The sequence below is a fragment of the Malaya genurostris genome, chromosome 1 (assembly GCF_030247185.1).
Source record: "Malaya genurostris strain Urasoe2022 chromosome 1, Malgen_1.1, whole genome shotgun sequence".
Classification (NCBI taxonomy): Eukaryota; Metazoa; Arthropoda; class Insecta; order Diptera; family Culicidae; genus Malaya; species Malaya genurostris.
The window spans coordinates 75,696,075-75,721,729 of NC_080570.1; the positions used below are offsets into that span (position 1 = coordinate 75,696,075).

Here is a 25,655-nt window from a genome sequence, read left to right on the forward strand (position 1 = left end):
GCCAAAATGTATGAAATTATATTTAGCCCTACAAAGAACGGTATACTATTCAGGTATTTGTTCTCTTTACGCGAAATTTGTGTTCAAGTTTGGCTTGAATGCAATTCATTTTATAGCGTTAAGTTTCGCTTGGGAATGTGTTACGTAGAGTTTCGTGTTCACATTATGGTTTTGTCTGCGATTTCGTTGAAAGCTATGAACAAATTTCATAATAAGATGTGTTTCTGCAAACAAAATAGGATACTATTCGTAAAGCTACCATCAGACTAGCCAGTTTATCTGCCAAAGACAAGTAATTTTTCGGCAGTTTATATTTGGTCTGGCAATGTGATCACACTATTCACAGCTAAATGACTGCAACAGTGAAGTTTGACTGCCGACAGTCAATACTTTGACAGTTGTTATGTTTCACTGTGACAGACTTTTTGAGCATGTCTGTATTGTGATTACATTGATCAGACAAATAAAGCTGGTTACAGACTTAAATATAGGGAGTGGGCTGATTGTTGCAGTTTTTCTGCACAAAGTGATCACATTGGAACAGGCCCGTGCGCAGGGGGGGGGGTTTTGGGGGTTTTAACCCCCCCCATGAAGAATTTTTTTAAAATTAAGTTTCATGAACAATGGAGTACTTATTATAATAAAGTGCAAATAACTTGACAATTCATATTTTTTTATCAATTTTTTATCAATTTATAAACTGACATAATTTGAAACCCCTCCCCCCCGCGCACGATCCTGTCAGAATTCGTTTTACATTTTTGGACACCCCCCTCTCCCCTTGAAACCCCCCCCCCCCATGGATGATTCCTGCGCACGGGCCTGCATTGGAAGAAAGTTTGTGGGGCAGAGAGCTTTAAAAAATATCGATCTGGTCACACAAAAGGAAGTTAGTTGCCTTGCTACTTGGTGTGTTGTGTTTGGAAGCAATTAAAGAAGGAATATAAATGTGCTCCGGTTTTTTAACTTTTCTATAAATTTCAAAAATAGGTACAGAAATCGCTCAAACCTTAGAAAAATTTTCCGAGGCCCGGAGGCGCATGGTGGATTGGTTATTATTTTAGAAAATTTCAAATACTGAACTTTTCCACAGTTTTAAAAAATATGAAACCGAAGCTCTTCGATGTATCTAAAACTCATTTGTTAACCAAGTGAGTGTGTTTTTGTTAAAATGAAACGTTTATTTTGAATGAGAAAAAAAAAATAGTCGAAATAATGACTATCTTTCTGGCAATTTGTGGATACCTCGAGAATCAGACATCCCATTTTCGACTTCTTCGTAGGAATTGAAATGATGCAAAGTCAATGCGTGGCTATTCGATAAAAACAAATGGTAGTCATTTCATTTAAATTCATATTTGTTTTCCTTCCTTTTATTTATCTCTGAAAGATTTACATTTCAAGTGATTCTATAATAAAATGTTTCATCTTTGTTACAGTACTTTGGTTGTTCTGTTTCTTATTTCCTATCTGTATCTTGATTTTCACTGATTTAGTGTCATTTGATACAAATAGTATTCGGAAATAAATGAATACGGCGGTGAGGGAGACGCTTTTAATTGTAGTCAAGTGATTTTATTGTATCCTTCCTGAACTTTGAAATTGATTTCGATTTGACTCTGCAGTATTTTTCTTCAAATGCAAACATAATTCGAATGCTTTCCCCAAATCATCTCTTTCTAATACAAAATTCTACCATTTTTAAATGATGAAAATGTTGTTTGTTCTATGACTATGACATATATTTGATATGTTTAGCAGATGTCATAACAACAACAAAAAAATTGAGATTCTTTCACATCACATGTTCATTATCTACACGTTTGTGTCTTAACGCTCACATCAGAGGGGTATATCTGCTATTACTAAAAATCCAGAGTGGCACCGAGATCGAAAGCGTGAAAAAATATGTTTCGCAATTGTTAAGTATTTTTCACACAACAAATACATTTTCAATAGATTGTAAATGGAGTGGTAGATTCAAAAATCAAATGCAATGAAAATCCATAGAATCATCCTACCTCCGTAAATATGACAATTAAAGAGTTGAAATTTTGGGAAGGTTGTCTCCAGTCCAAGCTCTTTCAAATATGGTATAACGGTATTAATACGCTTTAGGGCAGAGCTCAGATTTTGACAGATCCACAATTTGTAATCAATTCAATTATTGAATTAATGAACGAACGATAAGCTATTGGAAATTCGGTAAATATTGTCAAAATCTAGAAAAAAAATTCAAATAAGTACATTTTCTGTTACCATTCAGAATATTTTATTTTGGAGTAGTAAATACTTTTTTCATTAATTCATTATTTAATTTTTCATTATTATTTCATCCAAGTACAAAGCAAAACGTTCCAGTACTATGCTTCTGGAGATCCATTGCACTTTATCGTGAAGGAGGAGCTTGGAAAATTCAGTGGTAATTTCTATTAGGAATTCTACGAAATATGCAATAAGCTTCATCATTTCGACCGGAAATGACGACATTGATAACGCGGTTCGGTGAGAAGTTAGTACACGTGTTAAGAGATGGAACTGGGGTCCAATACTCGTTAATCGATTTCGATCGATTTTAAGTACATTTTTGTAAAATAAACAATATTTGTGTATAGAACTAAAGAGCCGTAGCATCATCTCCAAAAAGCCTTGGGCTATCCTGATTCCCGACTTCCTGTTCCGGAAATAGTGGTCATATACCCAAAAATCGAACTCACTCACTTTTCGTAGAGGTTGCTTGACCGATATTCACAAATTTAGGTTCAAATAAAAGGCCCAAACTCCTGGTTCTGAACTTTGCGCTGATGCAAGTGTTTCAAATTTCATTTTTGCCATTTCTAAAATTATAAGTATTTAAAATTTAAACCATCGTTTAAAATACGATGGCCGAATCATATAAAATCTTATAAAATTTACTAAAATCAATACAGTTTGTAAGTCATGTTAACAGATGGTCATTCGAACGGGAGCGGGTCACATCGCCGAAAGCCATTTCGCCGAAAGTCGTTTCGCCGAATAGGTCATTTCGCCGAAAGTCGTTTCGCCGAAAGGGTTATTTCGCCGAAAGGGTCATATCTCATGCATGTTATGTCTCCTGTATAACTGATGTGGCGCAGCCACATAACCGAACCCAAGATGGCTTGGCGGCACAAAGCCGCCGAGCCGACGCCAGCTGAGTCGGCCGCCGACCCGCCGTCGGAAGCGGCGGCCTCTTGCATACAAACCTGTAACCGCCTCGTTTGCCTGGTCTACTCAAAGCTAGGTTTCTTTGCTTTAGTTAGGTCCGAACGAGCGGTAGCGAGGTCGGACAGCACATTCACCAAAACGATGTGGCGTAACCGCATTAGATATTTTTTCATTTTCACTAAACAAACGGAAAATACCACCTACATTTGCCTGGTAGATACACCTATGCAATTGCTTTGATGCTTAGTAGCTAATAGTCAACAAGTTTTCTTAGGAACTACAACAGGTAGGTCAACAAAAAAGGGCGGTAACGCTATCATCTTTCGTTTGTCTTTAATTCAAATAAATTATAATTACGATTTCAAGACGTTTTCAGGATTCGGCGAAATGACCCTTTCGGCGAAATGGCATTCGGCGAAGTGACCCATTCGGCGAAATGTCATTCGGCGAAATAACCCTTTCGGCGAAATGGCTTTTGGCGAAACGGCTTTCGGCGAAACGGCTTTCGGCGAAATGGCTTTCGGCGAAATGACCCTGATCCCATTCGAACCGCATTTACACCGGTTGCAGAAGTACCTGCAATAGCAAAACTGTTTCATTTTGTTGGTTGTTGGTTGTGCTAATTGATTTTTTTTTTGTTTTCTTTCAAGAACCAATAAAAATTATTTCGAAGAATACCACATATATGAGAATGTGAGAATATGAGTAATACGAGAAAGCCATCAATACACCACTAGGTGAAGTAAAACAGGTTTTTTATTACTATCTGGTTTCTACACATTAGAAAAAAAAATGTCACGAAACCAACCCTCTTGGGGAAAATCACGTGTACTCACTTCTCACACTGGTGCTGGAACGTTTTGCTTTGTGTTCGGATTAAGGATCAAGAGTAAACCAAGTTAACTTGTGTTGGTAATTTGTGTATTACGTACATTTTATTTGGTACGTATGCCATAAATCTGTGTATTCATATATGCAATGCACCGAGTTTCTCAAAGTGGATTGCATGATTAAGTTTCAAACAATCTTTTTCCACAATAATTTATTCTCAAATCAATGTTAAGCCTGACATCTTGGATGAAATATCAGTTTTGATCAATTTTTCACCAACGTTTGATGGAAAATTGCTTACATTTTGTGAATGTAGATTTTACTTCCCTAATGAAAAAGTTAGCAACACTGTTTCAATGCATTTGTATTAGATTGCGCTACACAAAATAAACAAAACTAAATATTTTCTGTTACAAAAGCAGTTCGCCGGAAAAGTAAATAGTTCCATGACAATATTCCATATTCATTGACTTTTGCGTGTTAAATGAAAGGTTCCTATTTTGCGGGTTTACTTATAGAAGGTACGTAAATCTTTGTATCGCAATAATTTCTGCAAGAGGAAATCCATATAGGAATGTGTTTGTTGCTGATCAAATGTGTCAGTGGAAGTAAGTTGAAACTGAAATAATTTTTCTCGAGCAGTTTCAAGGAAAACAGAAGTGTGACTAAGATTTTCGTTTTTATTGAATTGCAATTTTAAGCAGTATGAACCGATTGGTTTATTTTTCAAACATATGGAAGATTTATTATGTAAAATCAGGAATAGCAGCACCGGAATTTTTTTTACGCACACATTGTTGGTATTACTCATACGCTTGTAAAGAGTCTTGCTCCTTGAATAAACAAGTTTTTGGTTGTCATAGAATCTGAGGGCAGACAACTTATGCACAACAGTTTCAGAAACAGTCAAATTTGTCTATACAGTCATCAACTGTTTGTCTGTCGACTATGATCACACTGTGATAACATTGTCACAGGTAATCTGCACACTTTGACTGCATACAGATGGACAGTAGGGTGGGACAAAATATTGATTTCAGCTCCACTAAACTTTTCGTGTTCCTTTTGGGTCCCATAAGCACCATGCAAAATTTTAGCTCGATAGGAGAAACTATATTTTCGCGCCCGCGGTTCAAAGTTTGTATGGGATTTAGTATGGGAAAACTAACTTTTAACAAAAAGATCATCTGGAGGTCACCCTATACACTCAAAAAATCAGCGGGCATGTAATTTTTGTAGGAAATTTAATGAGGAAGAAAACCTTCGAAGACTGTAACATAATCCGACATCTGTAAAAAATGTTATTAAAGAAAAGCCGACACAAGGTCCGAACGATGGCTCATTCGTGAATGTATCTAGCACCACTGCTGCTAGTGGTGGTAATATGAGTTTGCTTTCTTTTATTGTGCTACAACGGTTGATCTGAGTTGTTTGATGTCTTCACAATAGTTGCTCGGTGTAGTTTGAAGATTTTTTTAAACTTAAAAACCATGTTCCAAAACTCACTGTAAAGACACACAAAAAAACTAACTCTTTTATTTGAAGAAATACAATTTTGAAGTCTTCCACAATATTGTTGATAAACTCAAATACTATAACTTTGTCGAAGACATAAACCATCTGTCTCATATGGTTTAAAAGATATGGACGATAGAAAAATAAGAAAAAGAAAAACTTGGAATCAATGTTTTTTTCATAATATTAAATGAAATCATCCATATCTTCTAAACCATATTAGGCAGATGGTTTATGTCTTCGACAAAGTTATAGTATTTGAGTTTATTAACAATATTGTGGAAGACTTCAAAATTGTATTTCTTCAAATAAAAAAGTTAGTTTTTTGTGTGTCTTTACAGTGAGTGTTGGAACATGGTTTTTAAGTTTAAAAAAATCTTCAAACTACACCGAGCAACTATTGTGAAGACATCAAACAACTCAGATCAACCGTTGTAGCACAATAAAAGAAAGCAAACTCATATTACCACCACTAGCAGCAGTGGTGCTAGATACATTAACGAATGAGCCATCGTTCGGACCTTGTGTCGGCTTTTCTTTAATAACATTTTTTACAGATGTCGGATTATGTTACAGTCTTCGAAGGTTTTCTTCCTCATTAAATTTCCTACAAAAATTACATGCCCGCTGATTTTTTGAGTGTATAGGGTGACCTCCAGATGATTTTTTTGTTAAAAGTTAGTTTTCCCATACTAAATCCCATACAAACTTTGAACCGCGGGCGCGAAAATATAGTTTCTCCTATCGAGCTAAAATTTTGCATAGTTTCTATGGGACCCAAAAGGAACACGAAAAGTTTGGTGGAGCGAGAAAATAATTTTTCCAATACAACCTTGTCCCACCCTAATGGACAGTCAAGCTGCTGCTTGCAGACAACTGCGAACCGATTACACTATATTACAGTCCAACTGCACAAGTTTGTGCAGATAAACTGGCTAATGTAATCGTACCTTAAGCTATTTTTTTAATTCATTCGATTCCTAAGGGCATATTCAGTAGTGTTCTAGTTCTAGATGCATAATTCATGTCAGTTACAAAATTTAAATCTGGATTTTGTAACAAGAAAAAGTGACAGCCTCAGCAGTGTTTCACTCGTGTTTCAATAATACATAAAATAGAACGGCATCGTAGACCAATTTTAAATTTTACAGAACTACTGGTCGAATAAATAAAACTAGAACGGCTTGCTGGAGATACGTTTGTTTCAGTTTCAGATTTTCAGTCAACAAGCGAATTATATTTGATCAAAGCAAGCCTGTCAGAGATGCAATCGTTTTGTAATGCTTTCCGTGTCGTTCGCTGCATGGCAACAACCTGGCATGTTTCGTATGAGACTGAAACATTAGCAATGATTTCGCTCATATCTATAGATTCGTGTGCTTTCACAGTATTTCTTTTACTCTGGACGACCAATCAGAGTAATGCTTCGCATCTGATTTGTCGCTCATTCAAAACCATCGTCTCCGTTAGGGAAAGCCAGTAAGCCAGCATAGATGTGTCTGAGATGTTTTAGCAGACAAAATAGGACACTGCTCGCTATTCATCAAAATTTTTATCATATGTACATGAAAATATGTGGATTTATCCGTTCAAATATATTCTTAGAAATATTTCCAATAAGTTGGTGAAGTAATATTGCAATCGAAACAAAATGGACTAAACTGTAAATGTTCAAAATCTGACCACTTTTCTGTAAATTTTATACCCATGTTTGCCCCTATATAAAAAACAAAGATGTGTTCCACATCAAAATTTAAAATCTAATTTGTGATTTCCAAATTTGCTCAAGCATGTGAGAGCTGGAACAAAATCAAATAGTTACAAACTGAACGTTTTTGATTTTGTTCAATTAATTGAAGTTACTGATGTTGACTCAGCTGGTAAAATTATGAAAATAATTAGTCAGTACACTGAAAAGTCAATTGAAAGGTTACAACTGACAAGTTATTGATTCAACTATAATTTTCGTTTTGCTGTTTTCATTCTGAGACAGCTGACAGCATGTAGAAACAGTTGCAATTTCAACTGAATCAATAATACTAGGAATAAGTTCTTTATAAACACTTCACATATAACAAGTTCGAAATATCAATGTAAATGCAGATAAAAATGAGAAAAAGGATGAGCCCATCAGACCAATCAGCACAGGAAAGGAACATCAGCATAAATATTACACTCACCTGACAAATCAATTCGAAACAACGGCACATCGTTAAGCGCACTTGTGATGTTCAACCGGAGCTTCCGAGTTCTCGAATCGTAGGCTTCCAGGAAAAAATGTTGCGGTAATCCACCGTCATATCCTGCCACACACTCGAGTTCCATTGTTGTTGGCACCTCAACGCTGTCCATATAATGGCTAAATGAATGTATGCTAGATCCCGGATTGTACTTTGAAGCACCTGTATCTGCCTTTTTCACTCCTCCGTTACCACTGCCGACACCGCCAGGTTCCATCGAGTGATACCGATTGGAGCGAGCATTGTTCGATGTCAATTTCGCTGCAGTTGGTTCATGCCAATCCGTGGCATGATGATTATTTCCTTTAATATTGGTTGCAGTTCGCCGGTCAGCAGTAGTGCTTCCGGTAATACTGCTACTTTTGCTTGCAATACGACTGTCACTACCACTGCTACTGCTAACCGATCCGATAGTATTTTCATCGTTCCCATCCTGATTTCTGATACCGGTGCTATTGAAATTTTCATCATCATTATCATCATCATCGAAATGTGTTATATTTATTTGATTTGCTAGATTTTCATTAAACCGCTTCTCCCTTTTCGCAAGTCGGTGATTAGAAGCAACTGGCGATTCCTCCGCTGCTCTTGTTCTGCTCGCATCGCCAGAATAGGAGCCTTCGCCCACCAATGCTACAGTGCTGAACAAATTTGCGCCGCTGTTTCTTTCATCACTTGATATTGTTTTTCTCCTTTTGCCCCCTCCGATTGGGGGGGCCAACGATGAAAAACTAAACGATCCAGCGACCGCCGATTCTGCTACGGCTGCTTTTGAAGCGGATGTTGCGAATGATGATATTTCGGCAGCCAGTCGTACCATCCCCCTTTCGGCAGCTTCTTCTAACGCGTCGCTCGTTTCATCCGAAGTTAATCCCACATTATGACTAGCAGCACTAATTCTTCCGTAACTACCACCCAATCCGGCTACACTGCTACTACCGCCACCATGACCAACGGTGCCATTTTTCTGTTTGATCTGTTCACGTCTTTTCGATACCGAACCACTGCTGCCAGCGTGAGACGTACTTTTCTGATTAAATTTTGTAATATTCGTCTGCTCGTTTGACACGTTCCGATCTTTAACGAATTGTGTGCTGATATAATTAGATTCTCTATAATGCTGACCTATGGTGGCCCCATTAGATGCCGACGAAGACGACGAAAATCCGGAGACTCCGACTGTTTCTGTGTCGCCTCCTACAGCCGATCCGTAATAGAATGAGGACGACGACGATGACGACAAAGACGAAGATGCTGACGCTGCAGATGAATTGGATGAAGAACTCTGGCTGGCTAACAGCGTAGAGTAGGGACGTAGGGTGCAGTTTCGCAAAGGCGCTGGTTTTGCTGAGGTTTTTTGATTGTTCGTATCCGTTTCAGTGTGTAGGAAAGCAAAGAGAGAAATACAATTTTTGGTGTTATTCCGAGAGAGCGGTAATTAGGTAAAAATTGGATTGGAATAGCGCAAGTAAGCAGTTTCCTTCTCTATTTTCATGACACGACGTGCCATTAGAAACGGGACGTGAAACGCGAACAGATCACTTACCTGCAGGTACAACTTGAAAGAGACATGGCTCAAGTTGCTTGCCAATCGAGTTTTTCCCCCAGCAAGCAAGCGTACCGTAATCTCTTTCGCTTTTGGGCGTGTAAGGGAGCTCGTAAATGGTTTCTGTAATGACAAGGAAGATTGATTGAGTTAGATCGGCAGATCCACAATGCACCGCTAGTATTTTTAGTGTACAGGCGGAACCCCAGAAACTTATTAATGCTTTACAGTGGCCCAACGCTTTTATCGACCGGAAGCATTCGATAATATAACTCATGTGTACAACAGCATTGAAAATTGGAGTGGTATATCAGAAAACTTTGGCTGTTAGAAATTTGATTTCTTTTATAATAAATAAAGTATTATTTCTTCTGTCTATTCTCTGAAATGGGACGCCGCGTAGTAATTAATGTATATATGTAGCAAATTTCACGTACAGTAACAAACCTACCGTATTGGACAGCAAGAATATTTTGAAATTTAACGAATTTAACTCACAACCACCGACAACATACATCATTGCCATATTACCTAAACTAGCTTCTAAATTGGACCAACTGTTCTATGTTAAATATAATTAAATCAACATGTTCATGTGCGAGAGAAGACATTGCTATAGGAAGACAAAGTTATAAAAGTAGGGGATTGGAATTCAGTAATAAATAAATAAAATTAATTATCATTTCCCAATTTGAAGCTAAAAATAGGTTATACACGATTAAAAACATGTGCACATGGTTGGAAAGGAAGAAAATGAAACCTTACTTTGATGTCAGTAGGTTAAATAAATGAACAAAATCTTGATCTGTAAGATAATCATTTATATTTTGCAAACAAAAATTGAAAATCAATTACGGAAAGTTAAGGAGCGGGTAGGGCCTAAAACTTTTGAAAAATCATTTTTTATTTTCTTTGTATTTTCTCATAGGAAAACATTTCAAGAATATTCTGTGAAATTTTCAAGCCTATCGGAGAAAAACTCGGCAAGTTATGGGCCTTTATCTTTGCTTATCTCATACTGCGAAGAAGTAAGACCTCGGCACACAGGTCCAAGATTTCTGCTTCGAACGACTTAAAAACTTGACAAAACATTCCTGAAATGTTTCGTTATAAAAGAATACAAAAGAAAAAATATGATTTTTTAAAAATATTACACCCTACGGGCTCCCTTGAGTAATAAATTGTTTCCATTGATTTTATAGACAAAAAACTTTGAACGCGTTTTTCTCGAAAGCAGGTTTTGAAAGTCCGTGTCCATCGTCATTCAAAAACTACTGACCCTATTTTTTTCAAATTTTGCACACACTTTTTACATATAAAAACCAGACCCCAACGTTTTCCTTTTCCTTGTTTGTTACTTTGGGGAGGTTTTACAGCTACAAATTGGGAAAATTTTTCGTGAAAAATCGTAGTTTTCACTTTTAACAATCACCAAAAATAAAAAAAATAAAAAAAAAATCAAACAGAAACGTTGGGGTCTAGAAAAACATCTACTCTATCTATGTTGCTTTGATTTGTTGACTTCTTATTAGTCTACATTGAGATACAGTGGACGGCGCAAATCATGATTTTTATGAAGCGTTCTCAGAAATACCTCTTCACTGACTTATCTATATATATATATATATATCAGGCCCGTGCGCAGGGGGGGGTTTTGGGGGTTTTAACCCCACCCATGAAGAATTTTTTTAAAATTAAGTTTCATGAACAATGGAGTACTTATTATAATAAAGTGCAAATAACTTGACAATTCATATTTTTTTATCAATTTATAAACTGACATAATTTGAAACTCCTCCCCCCCCGCGCACGATCCTGTCAGAATTCGTTTTACATTTTTGGACACCCCCCTCTCCCCTTGAAACCCCCCCCATGGATGATTCCTGCGCACGGGCCTGATATATATATATATATATATATATATATATATATATATATATATATATATATATATATATATATATATATATATATATATATATATATATATATATATATATATATATATATATATATATATATATATATATATATATATATATATATATATATATATATATATATATATATATATATATATATATATATATATACATATATATATATATATATATATATATATATATATATATATATATATATATATATATATATATATATATATATATATATATATATATATATATATATATAAATGCAGAGATCATTCTTTGTAATCGCATCATGTAAGAACGGATGGACGGATTTACATGATTCTTTTTTTGTTTAATCAGTTTTTCCCCCACCGGGTTCGTACATCAAAAAAATTAGGAAAAGTGGAAAAAATCCATAAAGTTGTTTTGTATGGAGAGTGGAATTTTCCACTGAAAAACTCGTCAATGATTGCTAGATCTACGATTGATGTTCGGCGCGCAACGAGTTGCATAAGTGCTTGAACATCGAAGGAAAGAATACTAGATCGTTGATAAATTTGATTGGCGCACAACGAAATGTTTTGTGTTGAGATTTCACATGCATACTTGATCCATGCGATTTGTCATTTCGAGTGACGTGCTTAATTGGATATCGAAAATATTGCGAAATTAAAAAGATGGTGCTGTAAAAGCGATAAGGATGAACAGTGATAAAATTTTCTTGTGTCGTTTTCGCTTGAGAAAACTGGAACTGACCCAGGGTAGTTTCATCAAACAAACACTTTTCACGAAACTGTCTTTGGTTCGCACTTAGTAACGGGGATTTGAGCAAACCTGATATAAAATCCAGGTTCGAAACTGACTCGATTTTAAGTTCAACAACGTTGAAACTAGGTTCGAAACTGGCTTCAAGTAAAGCAAGACTGGAATTTTATATTTTAAATTGTGTGAAATATGTTCAAATTGGTAAAATCTATATCAAATAGAAATTGAAGCGACGTCTCTCCAACTCACCATAAAAATCCACAGTATCTGAAAAATATTAATTTTCTTACTGCTTTACAGTACTCATGGACTTTTTGGCAACTTAAACGAGCATAAAAAGTTCACATTCAAGTATGAAAATTTCCTTTAAAACGGGCTGTTTAGAATGCTATTGATTAGTTTTGTATGCTACTCAAGCCAAATCATTTTTCTTTTTTACGAACTTTTGGTTACTTAGGTTAATACAAATTGTAAATAGGGCATACTCTACTTCTGCTCTTTTTATCTATTTAAATAACGGATTGCAAACATTATATCTGAAAGAGCAAACGTGGCACCTCATATTCATTATGTCGAAACCATTAGAGAGGGTTCTCTATTCAGTGCATTGACTCAAAGGATGACATGACAATCTGTGCATTCGCTTCATTTTGCGTCACATTCCGTTGATTGTTGGTTAAGTAATCAGAGAAATATTGGAGAGGAATCACTTAGTCGTTTGACAATTCTGTTGTCCGTACATAAATTCGAACAAATAATTTTTGGAAGAGACGAAGTTCGATGGGTCAGCTAGTTTCTCAATATTTTTCCACGAAAAAATTACAAAATGTTGTTCGAATGATGCTTTTTATCATGCAAAAAATTTCAATTTATTTTGTTGCACGATAACTCTGAAAATATTCTCAAAAATGATGATATTTTTCATCATTTAGACCCTAGGTAAAGCTGTATCCGGCACACCTCCCTTTTTTGACAAAACCGACTAGCTCTCGTTTTTAGGCATTGTATATTTGTCTAAACAAAAATTTATTCTTATCACCAACACTATCTTTTCGTAGGATCGTTCTGCTACTGTCGTCGTTTGACAGTCGTCTAATGCAAAATATGAGTAAACTGAAAATATCATTAGACAGCATTTCGAAGTAACATTTTGCGTCGAATAAATCCATATAAAACGAAAATGTTGACTTGAAATTGCAATTCGTTAATCAATAATAATTGATAATTTCTGATGGAAAAAAAATTTCTTTTTCTGTTTTTTGTTTTTCAGTTTTTGCACTTCTAGCGGCATATTGCATCATTGTTGTGGGAATTAAGGCAGCCGTATAAAATGCTGCAGAAGCATTATCACCAAACGACTCTATTTACGTTAAGTTCTACGGGGAGTTTTACGTCAATCGTTAATTTAAATCGATTTGGCTGAGTTCAGAATCAGTTTTAACAATCGATTTCTATTCATAATCGGTTATTGCACTTGATTCGGAATCCATAAAAAATCGTAATGAATTTCGTCGTAAAATTTGTACGATTTATATGGGCACAATTGCGTATCGACTTAGATTGAAAAAACACTGTCCGCAAAACTGAATGTGTATGGGAGCCCTAGAGCAAATTAAAAGAACTGAGAATGTGGCCGATTCGAAACATCTTGATAATATTTGCATATAAAGTTTTTCATCCGTAATGCAATGAAATAATCTCCAAAGAAAATTCAGGGTCAATACAGAAAGGATTCATTCACACCTAGACCCTACAACTCACCACCACATAAGGTGAGAAATGATTGAATATGCATAAATTGTAGTTCCCAATACTCAAACTCAACCATGTATGGATAACCAAAAACCCGGATACAGAATTGTGTCAATGCGGGGCAATTACATATTAGATGGTATAAAGTACCATAATCGTGCTTACACAAGTCGCACGACTGATATTCAGTACGCTGAACAGTAGCCATGTGATAGTTGAGTTAGCAATACCCAGAACGGGCTATGTCCAGAATATTGGTATGATGCTTGGAAAAATGCAATAGGCTCCTGCAGTCATTCACTCATCGGCACGGAAATATACCTTGACTTGCGAACGTTTTAGTGGCCTTTTACGGCATGGAACAGGAAACCAGTGGAGCAATTCTTGTTTGAAATAATTCCGCCGGATGCCACCTGATTGGTGGACTTATACCACCGGTACTGGTGGACCGTTGCGTTATTCTCGGTACCAGTTAGGAAACTGGTACCGACACTACACGGCTATCTAGGATCTAGGCTGCTCAGAAAGGGAAGTTGATATTGAAGATCAATTTACATTGGCCTAGTTTGTGCTTCTATCCGAATTCTGATCGGCTTATTTAAATATGACTCCGTGGTTAAATCGCTTTAACTGACTTCAAATGGTTTTTATTTGAAGATCGAAATGTGTCTGTCTGTGATAATATTTTGCGAACATGAAACGTTACCCAAACGATAAAGAACGACTCAATGTATTTTAAAAATTATGGTCGAAAGGTCATATAATTTGACATTTTGTAGTAGGTATATAGATAAATTGTCTGGATTGTCTTGAACAACTTACCGATTTCATGAGTAAGTGTGAAGCAGTTTAAAACAACACAAAATTATCTGGTTTCGGTTATGTTTGGAGGATGAGTGGCTGAAAATCAGTTCTTGATTGCATTACATTTACTTGAAGATCTAGTAAAACTTTGGGATGAGTAAGTTGTCTAAGGCATTGAGAAACTTTTTTGTTTTCCGCTCAGTATGCTAACGGGATATTTGAAGCTTAGAACTCTTATGCACTATCTGAAACTCTAAGAAGTTTTGAAAACTTTTAAGTTTCACTACAAAGGTTTGTTGGTTTTTGATATTTTTGCTTTGGACGACAGATAAACGCGTCCAATCGATTGACATGATTCTATGCTGTTTTGGCTTTTAGCTGTTTGTACATCAAGAATCTCAAATTAAAAAACTAGAATCCAAACGGATCTTTTCCAATCACTTAATTTTTGTTTTTGTTTGCGATGGTTCAATTAAAATAATCAATCTTGAATAGCTGGTGATATTGATTCAGTAAGTCGAACATGTAAAAATATTCTCTAAAGCCAATGATTTTCATTGGTTCTTTCAGTATAAAACTACCGGAATCATGGCGATGATTGCATGCTAAAGGATAAATACGACGATGATGCATCAAAACCACGGATGATTATATAGAAAAGCAAATTATATTTGTTTCCCGTTATTTGTAACATATTCATCATTTGCTTCCACCATTGCTAGCAATTCATCCGCCCAGGCAATAATTATATGGAAACCATACATCCTGTGCTTCGTTCGTGGACGCTTCGCTGAGTTCCGTCAGCGTTAGCGTGACGATTTATCCGACACTTACCTGAGCTTTCTTCCGCTCCGTCGTACAGCTGTGACACTCCGGTGAGGCTTCCGTCCGACGAATGAAAGTCCTGCAGCAGATTGAACTGACCGCTAGTCACCTCGAAGCGCTCGCCGCTGTTGGAAAAGTTCCAGTCGAACGAAACGTCCAGCGGATCGGCCACTACATGACACGGAACTGCGACCGTTTCGTCCAGTGATGCACCGACAATCATGATACTGCTGGAGGCGCAAACCGGCGCAACTGTGGAAAAACAGTACACAAGCAAAAACAAACATACATAAGCAATACCGCACTAAATAGATGCTCAACCCGCCGCACCGTTGGCAGGATGGGTCGCTATAAAGTTTGCTGTTCGGTTCTGAGGATGATAGTGCGAGGGCCGCGTGCCGTACCGGAAAGGAAGAATTTTTAATTTATTCATTTTTATTCATTCGGGCAACGTTTTATGCTCTCATTGCATCCGTGTCACTGGTTTTGCTTTCATAAGCTGCTACACACCGAATGAGTCCCAGTTGGAGTGGTGCAGAAGCGCGAAGCTGCAGGGCATGAAAATTCTGTTACCGTATTGCGGCCAGGTTAGCGGGGTGGGATCTGGGTACCAGTGGATAAAGTGAATTTTATTATTATGCATAGCGCTCTTGAGACTGTTGTGCTTTTGTGATTATGTTTATGTTTGGTATCCACGTTCTCCAGCTACACTGAATAGTTGTGGTTTGATATTAAGATTTTCTTGCAGAAAGACAAATGGCTCTAAAATGCAGCGAACGTTTTAGTTGCGTTCACTGAAGCGCCAGTAAAAAAAACTATGAACAGTATGTCGTATATTCGAATTGTCATGAATGCTAGAGTTAAACTTTTGTGTAAAATATCTATAGTAGGATTTCCGAAAAAGTGTAACAAGTCAAATCATTTTTTTTTAGGAACTCATATATTCAGCGTTATTTCAATAAAAATGATTTATTATTTAGTATTAGTTATTAGTCCTATTTTTGTAATGGATATATAGATGTGTTCGCGCTTTTGCAGATCGTACACGACTGTGGTATCCTGAGTTATGTGATAGTTACAATGCGTTTGGGTATGATTGTGCTAGCGTGTAGGCGGTATGGCTAGGAGCAAAGACATTATATTAACAAGATATCCAGCTTCCACATTTCCCGAACAAATCATTGGCAACATCCTGTTTTGTGAGCATGGCGCCCTCAGGTGAGTCCGTATCGAATCTCGCACATAAAAGTAACACTGCGCACCCATACAATTGTCATGATATGTTGAATGTGATGCCGTGCGATGGCGTTGCTGAACTGAAGATTGATTTCGCTCCAAGCTGATAGGGTCTGCTAGGAGTGAGTGTATGACACTGCCTGTCAGAGAGTGGAAGCTTATACGAACCATGTTCCAAAACTCAAGTCCCCAAAAACCTATTTCTTTTAATTAATGAGTTATACTTTTTTATGCTTTTAAAGTGAGTTTTGGAACATACCTTGTCACTTCAAAAGAATCTACATACTAGAATGAGTAACTATCGTGAAGACATCAAACAACTCAGATCAACCGTTACAGTATAACAAAAGTAAGCCTAATCATATTACAAACACTAGCATCAGTGGTGCTAGATCTTTCAAGGAATGAGCCATTGTTCGGAATTTGTGTCGGTTTTCCTTTAATAACTTTTTCTACAAATGTTGCATTATTTTGTAATCTTTAAAGATTCTCTTCCTCGCTAAACTTGATTGCATAATACAACAGAGCTCTTGGTCGTGTGCATTGAAGAGAAAGTAAACGAGTTTACAACATTATATAAAATTAGCCGTTCTAATGACCCTAAATGTTATCTAAGGACCTATTAAGATTACTTCTTTGCAAATCGAAGATAAAAATCACCAGTTTAGTGAAAATCCAAAACAATTTGATTTGCTTCGTGCGCTTTTCGCTGTGCGAAAATCGTTCGATAAATATGTTCCGAACTGTGCTAAATATCGTAAAGAATTCTTCAATTTGGTCCTTCTAAAAAGCAGAAACGAATCCTGTACAGTATCTTGATAGTTTCTTTCAATGAAATATGCAAATCCGAAATGAGATAATTGACGTCGAAAATCATTTAAAATTCTAATAGTGAAAAGAAGGAAAGTTTCACAATTCACACAATCGATCAACTATTAATTAGAAATCGTAAGTATAAGGAAATCGTGTCAGTTTTATTCGTACACGGAACGACCGAAATTAGCTTTGCGCCTAATTCGTATTACTGTTTTTGAATTAGTTGATTTTAACATCAAAACTGCCAAAATAACTAATAAATTGGTTAATATTCAGAATTTAATTTGCTGAAAAAGGTTCTTGTTTTTAGCGAATATATTAAGATGGCGAAAATCCTGGACACAAACCAGCAACATTTCAATCCCACACGAAATTCTCGTTGTCAACTAATTTTGTTGTTAAAATCAATAGTTTGACAGCACAAAGAAAACAAGAATGCAATTGGTTTTATTAACAACTTAGTCAAAAACTCATGAGAAGTGTCAAAGCAAACCAATTCGTTGAAAAACAAAACAGGATAGTCTTGTTGAAATTGTTTTGATATATTTTATATATAGATTTTGAAATTTCTAACTGACCGATATGTAAAACTGCTGTAAAGTTGCTAGTAGTTGTTGCTTGTTGCTTAAGTTTATTTGTGGAGTGCTTTCAGCTATCAGTGAATTATTAAAAGATTAACTAACAATCATTTCTGTGACCAGTGCAGAAAGTACATGTTTATTGCATATTCTATGCTTGCTTTGCCATTCCGACTTCTATGTCTGAACTTTTTGTATGAGACGACATCTGAATGCTTTGGTTTCCGCTTAGTACATGTAAATAAACGAAAATATACTCGTTTAGTCGCTCAATAATCAGAAAAGAAAGTAAACAAATCGAAACTGACACTTCTCTGTACGGTCATTTGGAAAATTTACCGTGATGTTACAAGCAGCATCTACAATAGAGTAGGACACATGAATCAAAGAGCTACCATCCGAAATGGTAAGACATTTTCATTGGCCATTCATTACATTCCGTGCCTAACCAAAGCAGATCGTTTGTAATTACGCTTCGTGATTGTAAGTGAGAGTTTACAATGAACAAACAAAATGTTGCTATTGTTTCTTTGTATGTATTGTTTCTTTTGTTAAGAGGCCTTTTACAAACTTAGGAAAGCAGCTATTAGTGTATAGTGCAAAATCAATTATTCACATTATAAACAGAAATAAATTTATTAAACTCAAGAAAGTTTATTGATCAAATCAACTGACAATTCCAATTAAAATAAATTAATTAATTGGACTCGTTTTGGCTGTAGCTAAAATTAACAGTTCGTATTAGTTGGAATCAGTATATATTTTACTTAACTCAAGAAGGTTTATTATTATTATTAACTGTCAATTTTCATTGAAATTAACAACAATATCACTTAATTCAACAACATTTTTTACTGAAATCAACAATAATTATTTGTTAAAATCAACCATAGTTTTGCTGATTTTGCTAAAAATATTAGTTGAATGAAAGTGGAGCGTGTCTTTGCTAAGAAATGACAGCATGTAAATGTTGCAAAATCAACTGAAAAATTAGCAAATTCAACCAACCTTTTAGCATTATTAAGGGGTTCAAAAATAACAAATCTGAATTAGCCAATATAAGAATTTTTTAGTTGTCCTAAAAAACAACTAACTAAAATCAGCAAATCAACTAATTTTTTCGCCAAAAAGCTGATTTCGGTCTTTGCGTGTATTCACGACATCCTGTTATGTCTCTGACATAACACACCCGTACTTTTTCTACATTTCTTCGCTCCACTTCATACTCTATTTCACGGCCATTAAAAAATTACAGTCTGATAATGATTAGTGCTGTGTGGAATTTACCAAGAGAGAATCGCAAGGTGACAATTATCGCAGAAAATCGAATCGATGATTCGACTTGATGATTCTCATACTAGGTTGCAATATTTCAAAACCCTTGTGTGGAGCATTCACATAACATACATTTTCATAGACACAACTAATAAAAAGGTTATATGCACATAGTTAGAATAAGCGGCAATAGTAAAATGATTCTATCGCAATTATGCACTGCCCATACATAATCGGATCGCGAAACGAAAATAAGCGAGCGTTTGTCAGGTAATCGAGAGAAATTCGCTCGCGCATTGGTGTATATTCTATGTTAAATGACCCATGCCGGTTTTTTGTTGCTGCGATGATATCAGTCTCTCTTTGATGGCACTTATTGAATCGTGTGAAGAGCTGCGAGTGAGCGTTCTTTGATACGATAAAAGCCGTCCAAGTCAACCAAAATATCTAATGATCGATATTTTCAATTAATTGTCACACTTTTGAATCCGCAAATGCACGAGAGTCTGCTTAGATTGATCTTTATTAGGAACCAACACCGAACACGCGAACCCAGAATATAGACTTTATTTGTCGTGATTTGTATTTGTTTTGAAGCCGACGAAATTACATCAAGAGCCGAAATGTATGCAATTATATGTTTGTACATGCTTGCGATACGCATATCGATATTTAAGCTTCTCTTCACCAAGCTTGTGTTCAAGTTTTGTATGCAAGTAGTTATTTTTATAGCGTTCCTCTACAATTCTGCGATTTCGGTTGAAGCGATAAACTTTTTCTCATTATCAATCGAGTTCATCTTAAATAAATTAGAAATTAATCGTATGCACTCTAAATTTACCCTGGGACAGTTGTCAATTTCACAGGCGAGACGACATAACATGGAATTTATTTGATGCGGGTGCGACCAATTAATGTTGTTTCAAATAATGAGATGGCTTTTTGGTCAGTGGTTTCTCGTCAAAACATTTATTTTTTGTTAAAGGCCGTTCGAAACGTTGGCCGTTAACGAAAAATAAATGTTTTGACGAGAAACCAATTGACCAAAAAGCCATCTCATTATTTGAAATAACATGGAATTTCATCCAATCTTGCATGACACATGATCAGAGCATACTAAATAAAGCTTCAAATCGTTTTATGGTACTTTTTGTTTGATGTCTAGCAACAACCACTAGCATGCTACACGTAGGACTGAAACGTTAGCTATAATTTTGCTTATATTTATAGATTCGCGTGCTTCCAACAGCTTCGCTTTTGCATCGATTGACCAATCAGAGCGATGCTTTCCCTTTGATTTATCGCTTACTCCTTCAAAACCGTCGACTATGGCAGGGAAATCCGCCGGAATTTTTTTGCAGACAAAATAGGACACTGCTAGCTATTAATCAACATTTCATTGATAAACAATTAAAAATACATGGCTATCAACATTTAAATCAATACGTAGAAATATTTCCAATCAAATGGTGACATAATAATAATAATTGATACAGAATTTACTGAGCTGTAATTGTTCAAAACCTGACCACATTTCTACGTGTATTTTTCTTGAGTTTCTAATTTGCACCCCTATATAGAAAACAAAAATGTGTTCCACATTAAAACGACATTAATTATTATTAATTGTATATCGATTTGTACGCGCGTCACAACACAAACGTTTCAGTTTTGGTGTAAAAGTTCGAAAAGCACTGGCCACGCGCATCACGAAAATACACTGTTGGCCATAATTTGTGTATGTTTTGTATACGACGAAATTTTAACAGCAGCCGAAATGTATGCAATTATATTAATATGAAATTGGTTATTAAACCACTTAACACCATATATGTATTCATGTATTGTTTGCATGCAATTATTTTTATAGCGTTAAGTTTCGTTTGGGAATACGTAACTATACGTACTATTCAAGTTCGCACTAAGGCTTTATTAGCGATTTTGATGAAAGAAATAAGTTCTAATCCTAAATTCTAATAAAACCTGTTCCTGCAATAAAAAATTGAAACTAATCTTGAGCATTCAAGAGCTATTTTTATTTCTTCCAATTCCCAAGTTTATCAAAGTCAACAATCGAAAAAGAGCAAATTCCTCTAAGCAAGACTGTCAGAGCATGCAAATCTATTGTATCGCTTCTTGTGACGTATTCTGTCTGATTGGTGGAAGCAACCTTTCCCTGGCATGTTTCGTGTGAGAAAGAAACATTAGCTATAATATCGCTTATGTTTATAGACTGCTTTCGCAGTTTCGCTTTTGATTTGAATGACCAATCAGAGCAATGCTTCGCAACTGATATGTCGCTTACGCTTTCAAAAAAAATCGTCTCCCTTAGGGAGTGGTTGGATGTTTAGTAGGCAAAATAAGATGCTGCTCAATGTTGATAACAGTTTCATTTCTATGTACATGAAAATATATGGCTTTATCTTAATCTTACAAATCGAAATAAATGAAAATTGAGTCGTCCGAGAATAAAGCTCGATTTAGTTAATATCTGGACGAAAGAAATCATCTCTATCTCACCAACATTTCGATAGAAAAAGGCGGACAGGTAATGTCTGAGTCATAACCGGATTGATGTGAATGCGAATAATTTCTTATAATTTAATGCAGATATATTGAACAATAAGATATACGATACAACTTGCATAGCCTGAAGTCAAACCAATACATACAATACCTGGATTTATTTGCGCTCGTTTAGAGCAAAGTTCGAACTGCGAACGGTTCACCAAACTGATCATTTTCACTTCTGATTGGTATATTTCAGCAGTTGAATATTTCTAATAGCTCTTTTGTAAACATTTACAACCCATAGAAGGATTTATTTGTAGGATTTTCTTCGTAGTTGTTCACTTTTGGCGTATTTTGCTCCAATTAATCGACCAGATGCTGATGTAGTTGCCCTTAATTGAAGTGAAACTTTCACTTTTCATTCAGTAACATTTCATTACAGCTGTACCTATATGTACCTATATGTACTATGTTGATTTGTACTGTTATATCAGTAGAATGAGAATGTTCGGAAGTTCGGCTGTTCTAAACTTCTATCAGATGAAAAAATACCGAATAAAGTTAAGTGTGCATGAACTGCGAGCGGCGTTCAAAGCCAATATGTAAAATACCGATTAAATAATACCAAACGAAGGAAATGTTGCAAAAATATTATGCAAAAATTGTGGAGGCTCTGGAAAAAACTAATTGACTGTGTCATTTCAATGCTCTACAATGTTAATGTCATTTACATCGGGGTTTATGGGTACTGAACAACTCTCTCCAACTATTTTTTCTCCGGTATAGCTTCTTAGACCCGAAGCAAAGATATTGTATCCGTCTTTGTCACAAATCGACTAACAGAGTAATTGACAAGATAATATGGCGACTTTACTAATGAGATGATTATTGGTTTAATAGTCCTATAAGTAACAATAGAATTTCTTTCAGAGGAAGTGCACTCGTTTCTGGCTGCATTGAATCTCGCTACTTCGATTCAAGCTCATACAAAACATGTATCCTGCTCGATTTGATAACCAATTTTTGAAGATTTCGACTATTTTTTGCGTCGTGACGATGTGAACATTTTAATAATCCTAACCTTGTAACTCCGGAACCTTCAGTCGATCCCAGATAAGTTCAGTTAAGGTTTTCGTTACATCGGGAACTAGAACCAGTACTGTCGAATAGAGATGGTCGGGTATAGAAATTTTTATAACCGAACCCGACCCGTACCCGAGTGATCCGCAAAAAAATATACCCGTACCCGATTAAAAATTTAAAAAATTACCCGTACCCGATCAATAATAAAAAAATTACCCGTACCTGATAAAAAATAAAAAATTTTACCCGTAGGCGATTAAAAATTACCTGTACCCGTACCCGACCCGAATGAGTACACAGAAAGAAAAGATGAAACTTACACGACATGTAAACCGATAGTACTATGAAATAGACATCAGTTGAAACAAAAATCTGATTGAAAACCATTATTGATGTAAAATTACATTAAAATTCATTTAGTTTTTCATTAAACAAGACTGTATATTTACAAACCGCTTCGTTTTGTAATGTAAATTTTCATTCAATTGCCTGCTCCAAATATGTGCATGAAAATAAATGTAAAATCGCAAAATATTTTTCTCTGTGTAGTAAAAAGTTTACCAAAATTCAGGATGGAAAAAATAAAGTGTTTTAGATAGCGAGCCGTATCAGGCTCTAGTTGGTAAGTAAAATACATTAAATTTCTTGTTTAAATTTAAACATGTAAATACACTGAGAAGCATGAAAAGATTTTTAATGTATTTGGTACTTTATACTCATTTACAAATATCAACAAAAGGGAGTAATATCTACTCAAATTTTTCGAGAAGCATATTTACCCAAAATGTCGTAATACCCGTTGTATTCAATTTTGGGTAGATATGGTTTTTACTTTTAATCCAATTCTTTTGAATCACAAGTAAGCGTGCTCATTATCTTGACACACAAATAAAATTTCATATTCGAATCACTTGAAAAATCACATAAAATGTCTCCAAATGTCAAATTGAATATTATACGTGACGAAAATGAATGTTATTCGAACATCCGCTAAAATGAATAGAGTATCATCGGTTCGCTTACGTGAATTGACCAAACATCAAATAATGTACGTGTATTCCCGGTGTGAAAAATTCAATTTTGAAAATGGTGAACAGTGAGTCTTCAAGTGTAAGTAGTTTGAACATTCGTGAGAAGTTTCTTTTTGGTTACAATTTTTTACTACAAAGCAAAATGAATTATGATTTTGATTTAAATTAATCTGTCAAATATGCCCGTTTTGTAAGGCTCACTGGTTTTTACAGCAATTGAACTTCTGTGCCACCTCCGGTGGAACCCTCAACGAGTGAACACGGTGAAAATTTGAGTATTTCGCGAGAAGAGACTTTCACCAGTACCTTTGCGACTCCACCTTGTCACGCATCGAGATTTTCACTTGTAGTTCAGTGAAAAGAAACGAAAATTAACTGGCAATATAGCCCAACTTGCTGTGCCATCAATCGGTGTCATTTCAAGTGAGGTGACACCTCCCAGAAGTGAAGAATAAGAAGAACTTCTATGCAGATTTTCTGAAATAAATGTTCATGTTTTTATGGTTAGAATCCTAATGATCTAACACATGGATCAATAAGTCCCAAGACTAACAATGGAAACAACATTTTTTTTGCAAAATTTTTTTTTATTCATCAACATAATCACCTTTTAGGGTGATACAATGGTTCCAACGTTTTTCCAATTTTTCAATACCATGTTTATAAAAAAATTTATCTTTCGCTTCAAAATAAGCTTCAGTTTCAGCGATGACCTCCTCATTTGAGCCAAATCTTTTTCCCTGGAGCATTTTTTTAAGATCAGCAAAGAGCCAGTAGTCACTGGGGGTTAAATTTGGCGAGTATGGGGTGTGTGAAGCAGATCAAAGCCCAATTCGTTCAATTTCGCCATTGTTTTCATCGACTTGTGGCAGGGTTCATTGTCATTGTCGAAAGAAATCGCGGCACCCACGTCGAAAAAATTTTTTCATGCTCAATTTTTCATGAAGGATAGTAAATACACTTCCATATGATATCTGTGTCATCTCAGCAATCTCACGGAGCTTCACTTTACGATCTTTCATTATAATTTTTGTCATTTCACTCACATTTTCCGGTGAAACGGCTTACACAGGTCTACCCGAGCGTTCCGCGTCATTTGTGTCGGTACGACCACGTTTAAACTCGGCGAACCACCGACAAATCGTTGCTTTTGATGGACAAGAGTCCGGATAACATTTTTCAATCCATTGTTTCGCTTGCACGGTGTTTTTACCCATTAAAAAACAATGTTTTATCAAAACACGAAACTCGGTTTTTTCCATTTTTTAAACAAACTACAAAACGACTTTACTCCAACCTCGATAAATCAGCTGTTTCTGGTCGGATCGACTTAAAATGTTGACCCGCTTCAAGCAAAGGTTAGTACTCTAGAAAGACGTGGTTACTGGTTTACTACGAGCGCCATCTCTGCTTTAGTCTCGGGACTTATTAATCCATGTGTTATATGAAAATTTTGAAAATCTTCAACCAATATTTAAAATAACAGTTTTCTAGTATCTGAATGTGATATGAGTACTACACTACATTTTATATATGAATCAAATATTTTTTACTGGATTGTACATTAAACAGCTTTAAAATGGCAGTCCAATTAAACCTACGTGAAAAGTAGGGTCTGACCGCAACATCTTAGAGCTAAGGCAGTGTGTCTTATTAAATATGTTATAAAAAAGTAGGGTGGAAAATATTCACATAACTTTTCACGTAACTATTGATCGTTTTTTTTTAAATGAAGAAAAGAAATGTTT

General features: G+C 35.6%; 1 protein-coding gene across 2 annotated transcripts in view; it reads right to left on the reverse strand.

Moving 5' to 3' along the window:
* The window catches only part of LOC131440502 (uncharacterized), a 591,719-nt gene that overhangs the window by 72,297 nt on the left and 493,767 nt on the right, over positions 1-25,655 (reverse strand). For both annotated transcript variants that reach the window (XM_058611827.1, XM_058611826.1), the window contains exons 12-14: positions 15,387-15,629; positions 9,319-9,441; positions 7,713-9,119 (exon numbers count right to left, since the gene is read on the reverse strand). In XM_058611827.1, the coding sequence (XP_058467810.1) occupies positions 7,713-9,119; positions 9,319-9,441; positions 15,387-15,629 (1,773 nt within the window). The remainder of the gene's footprint in view (positions 1-7,712; positions 9,120-9,318; positions 9,442-15,386; positions 15,630-25,655) is intronic.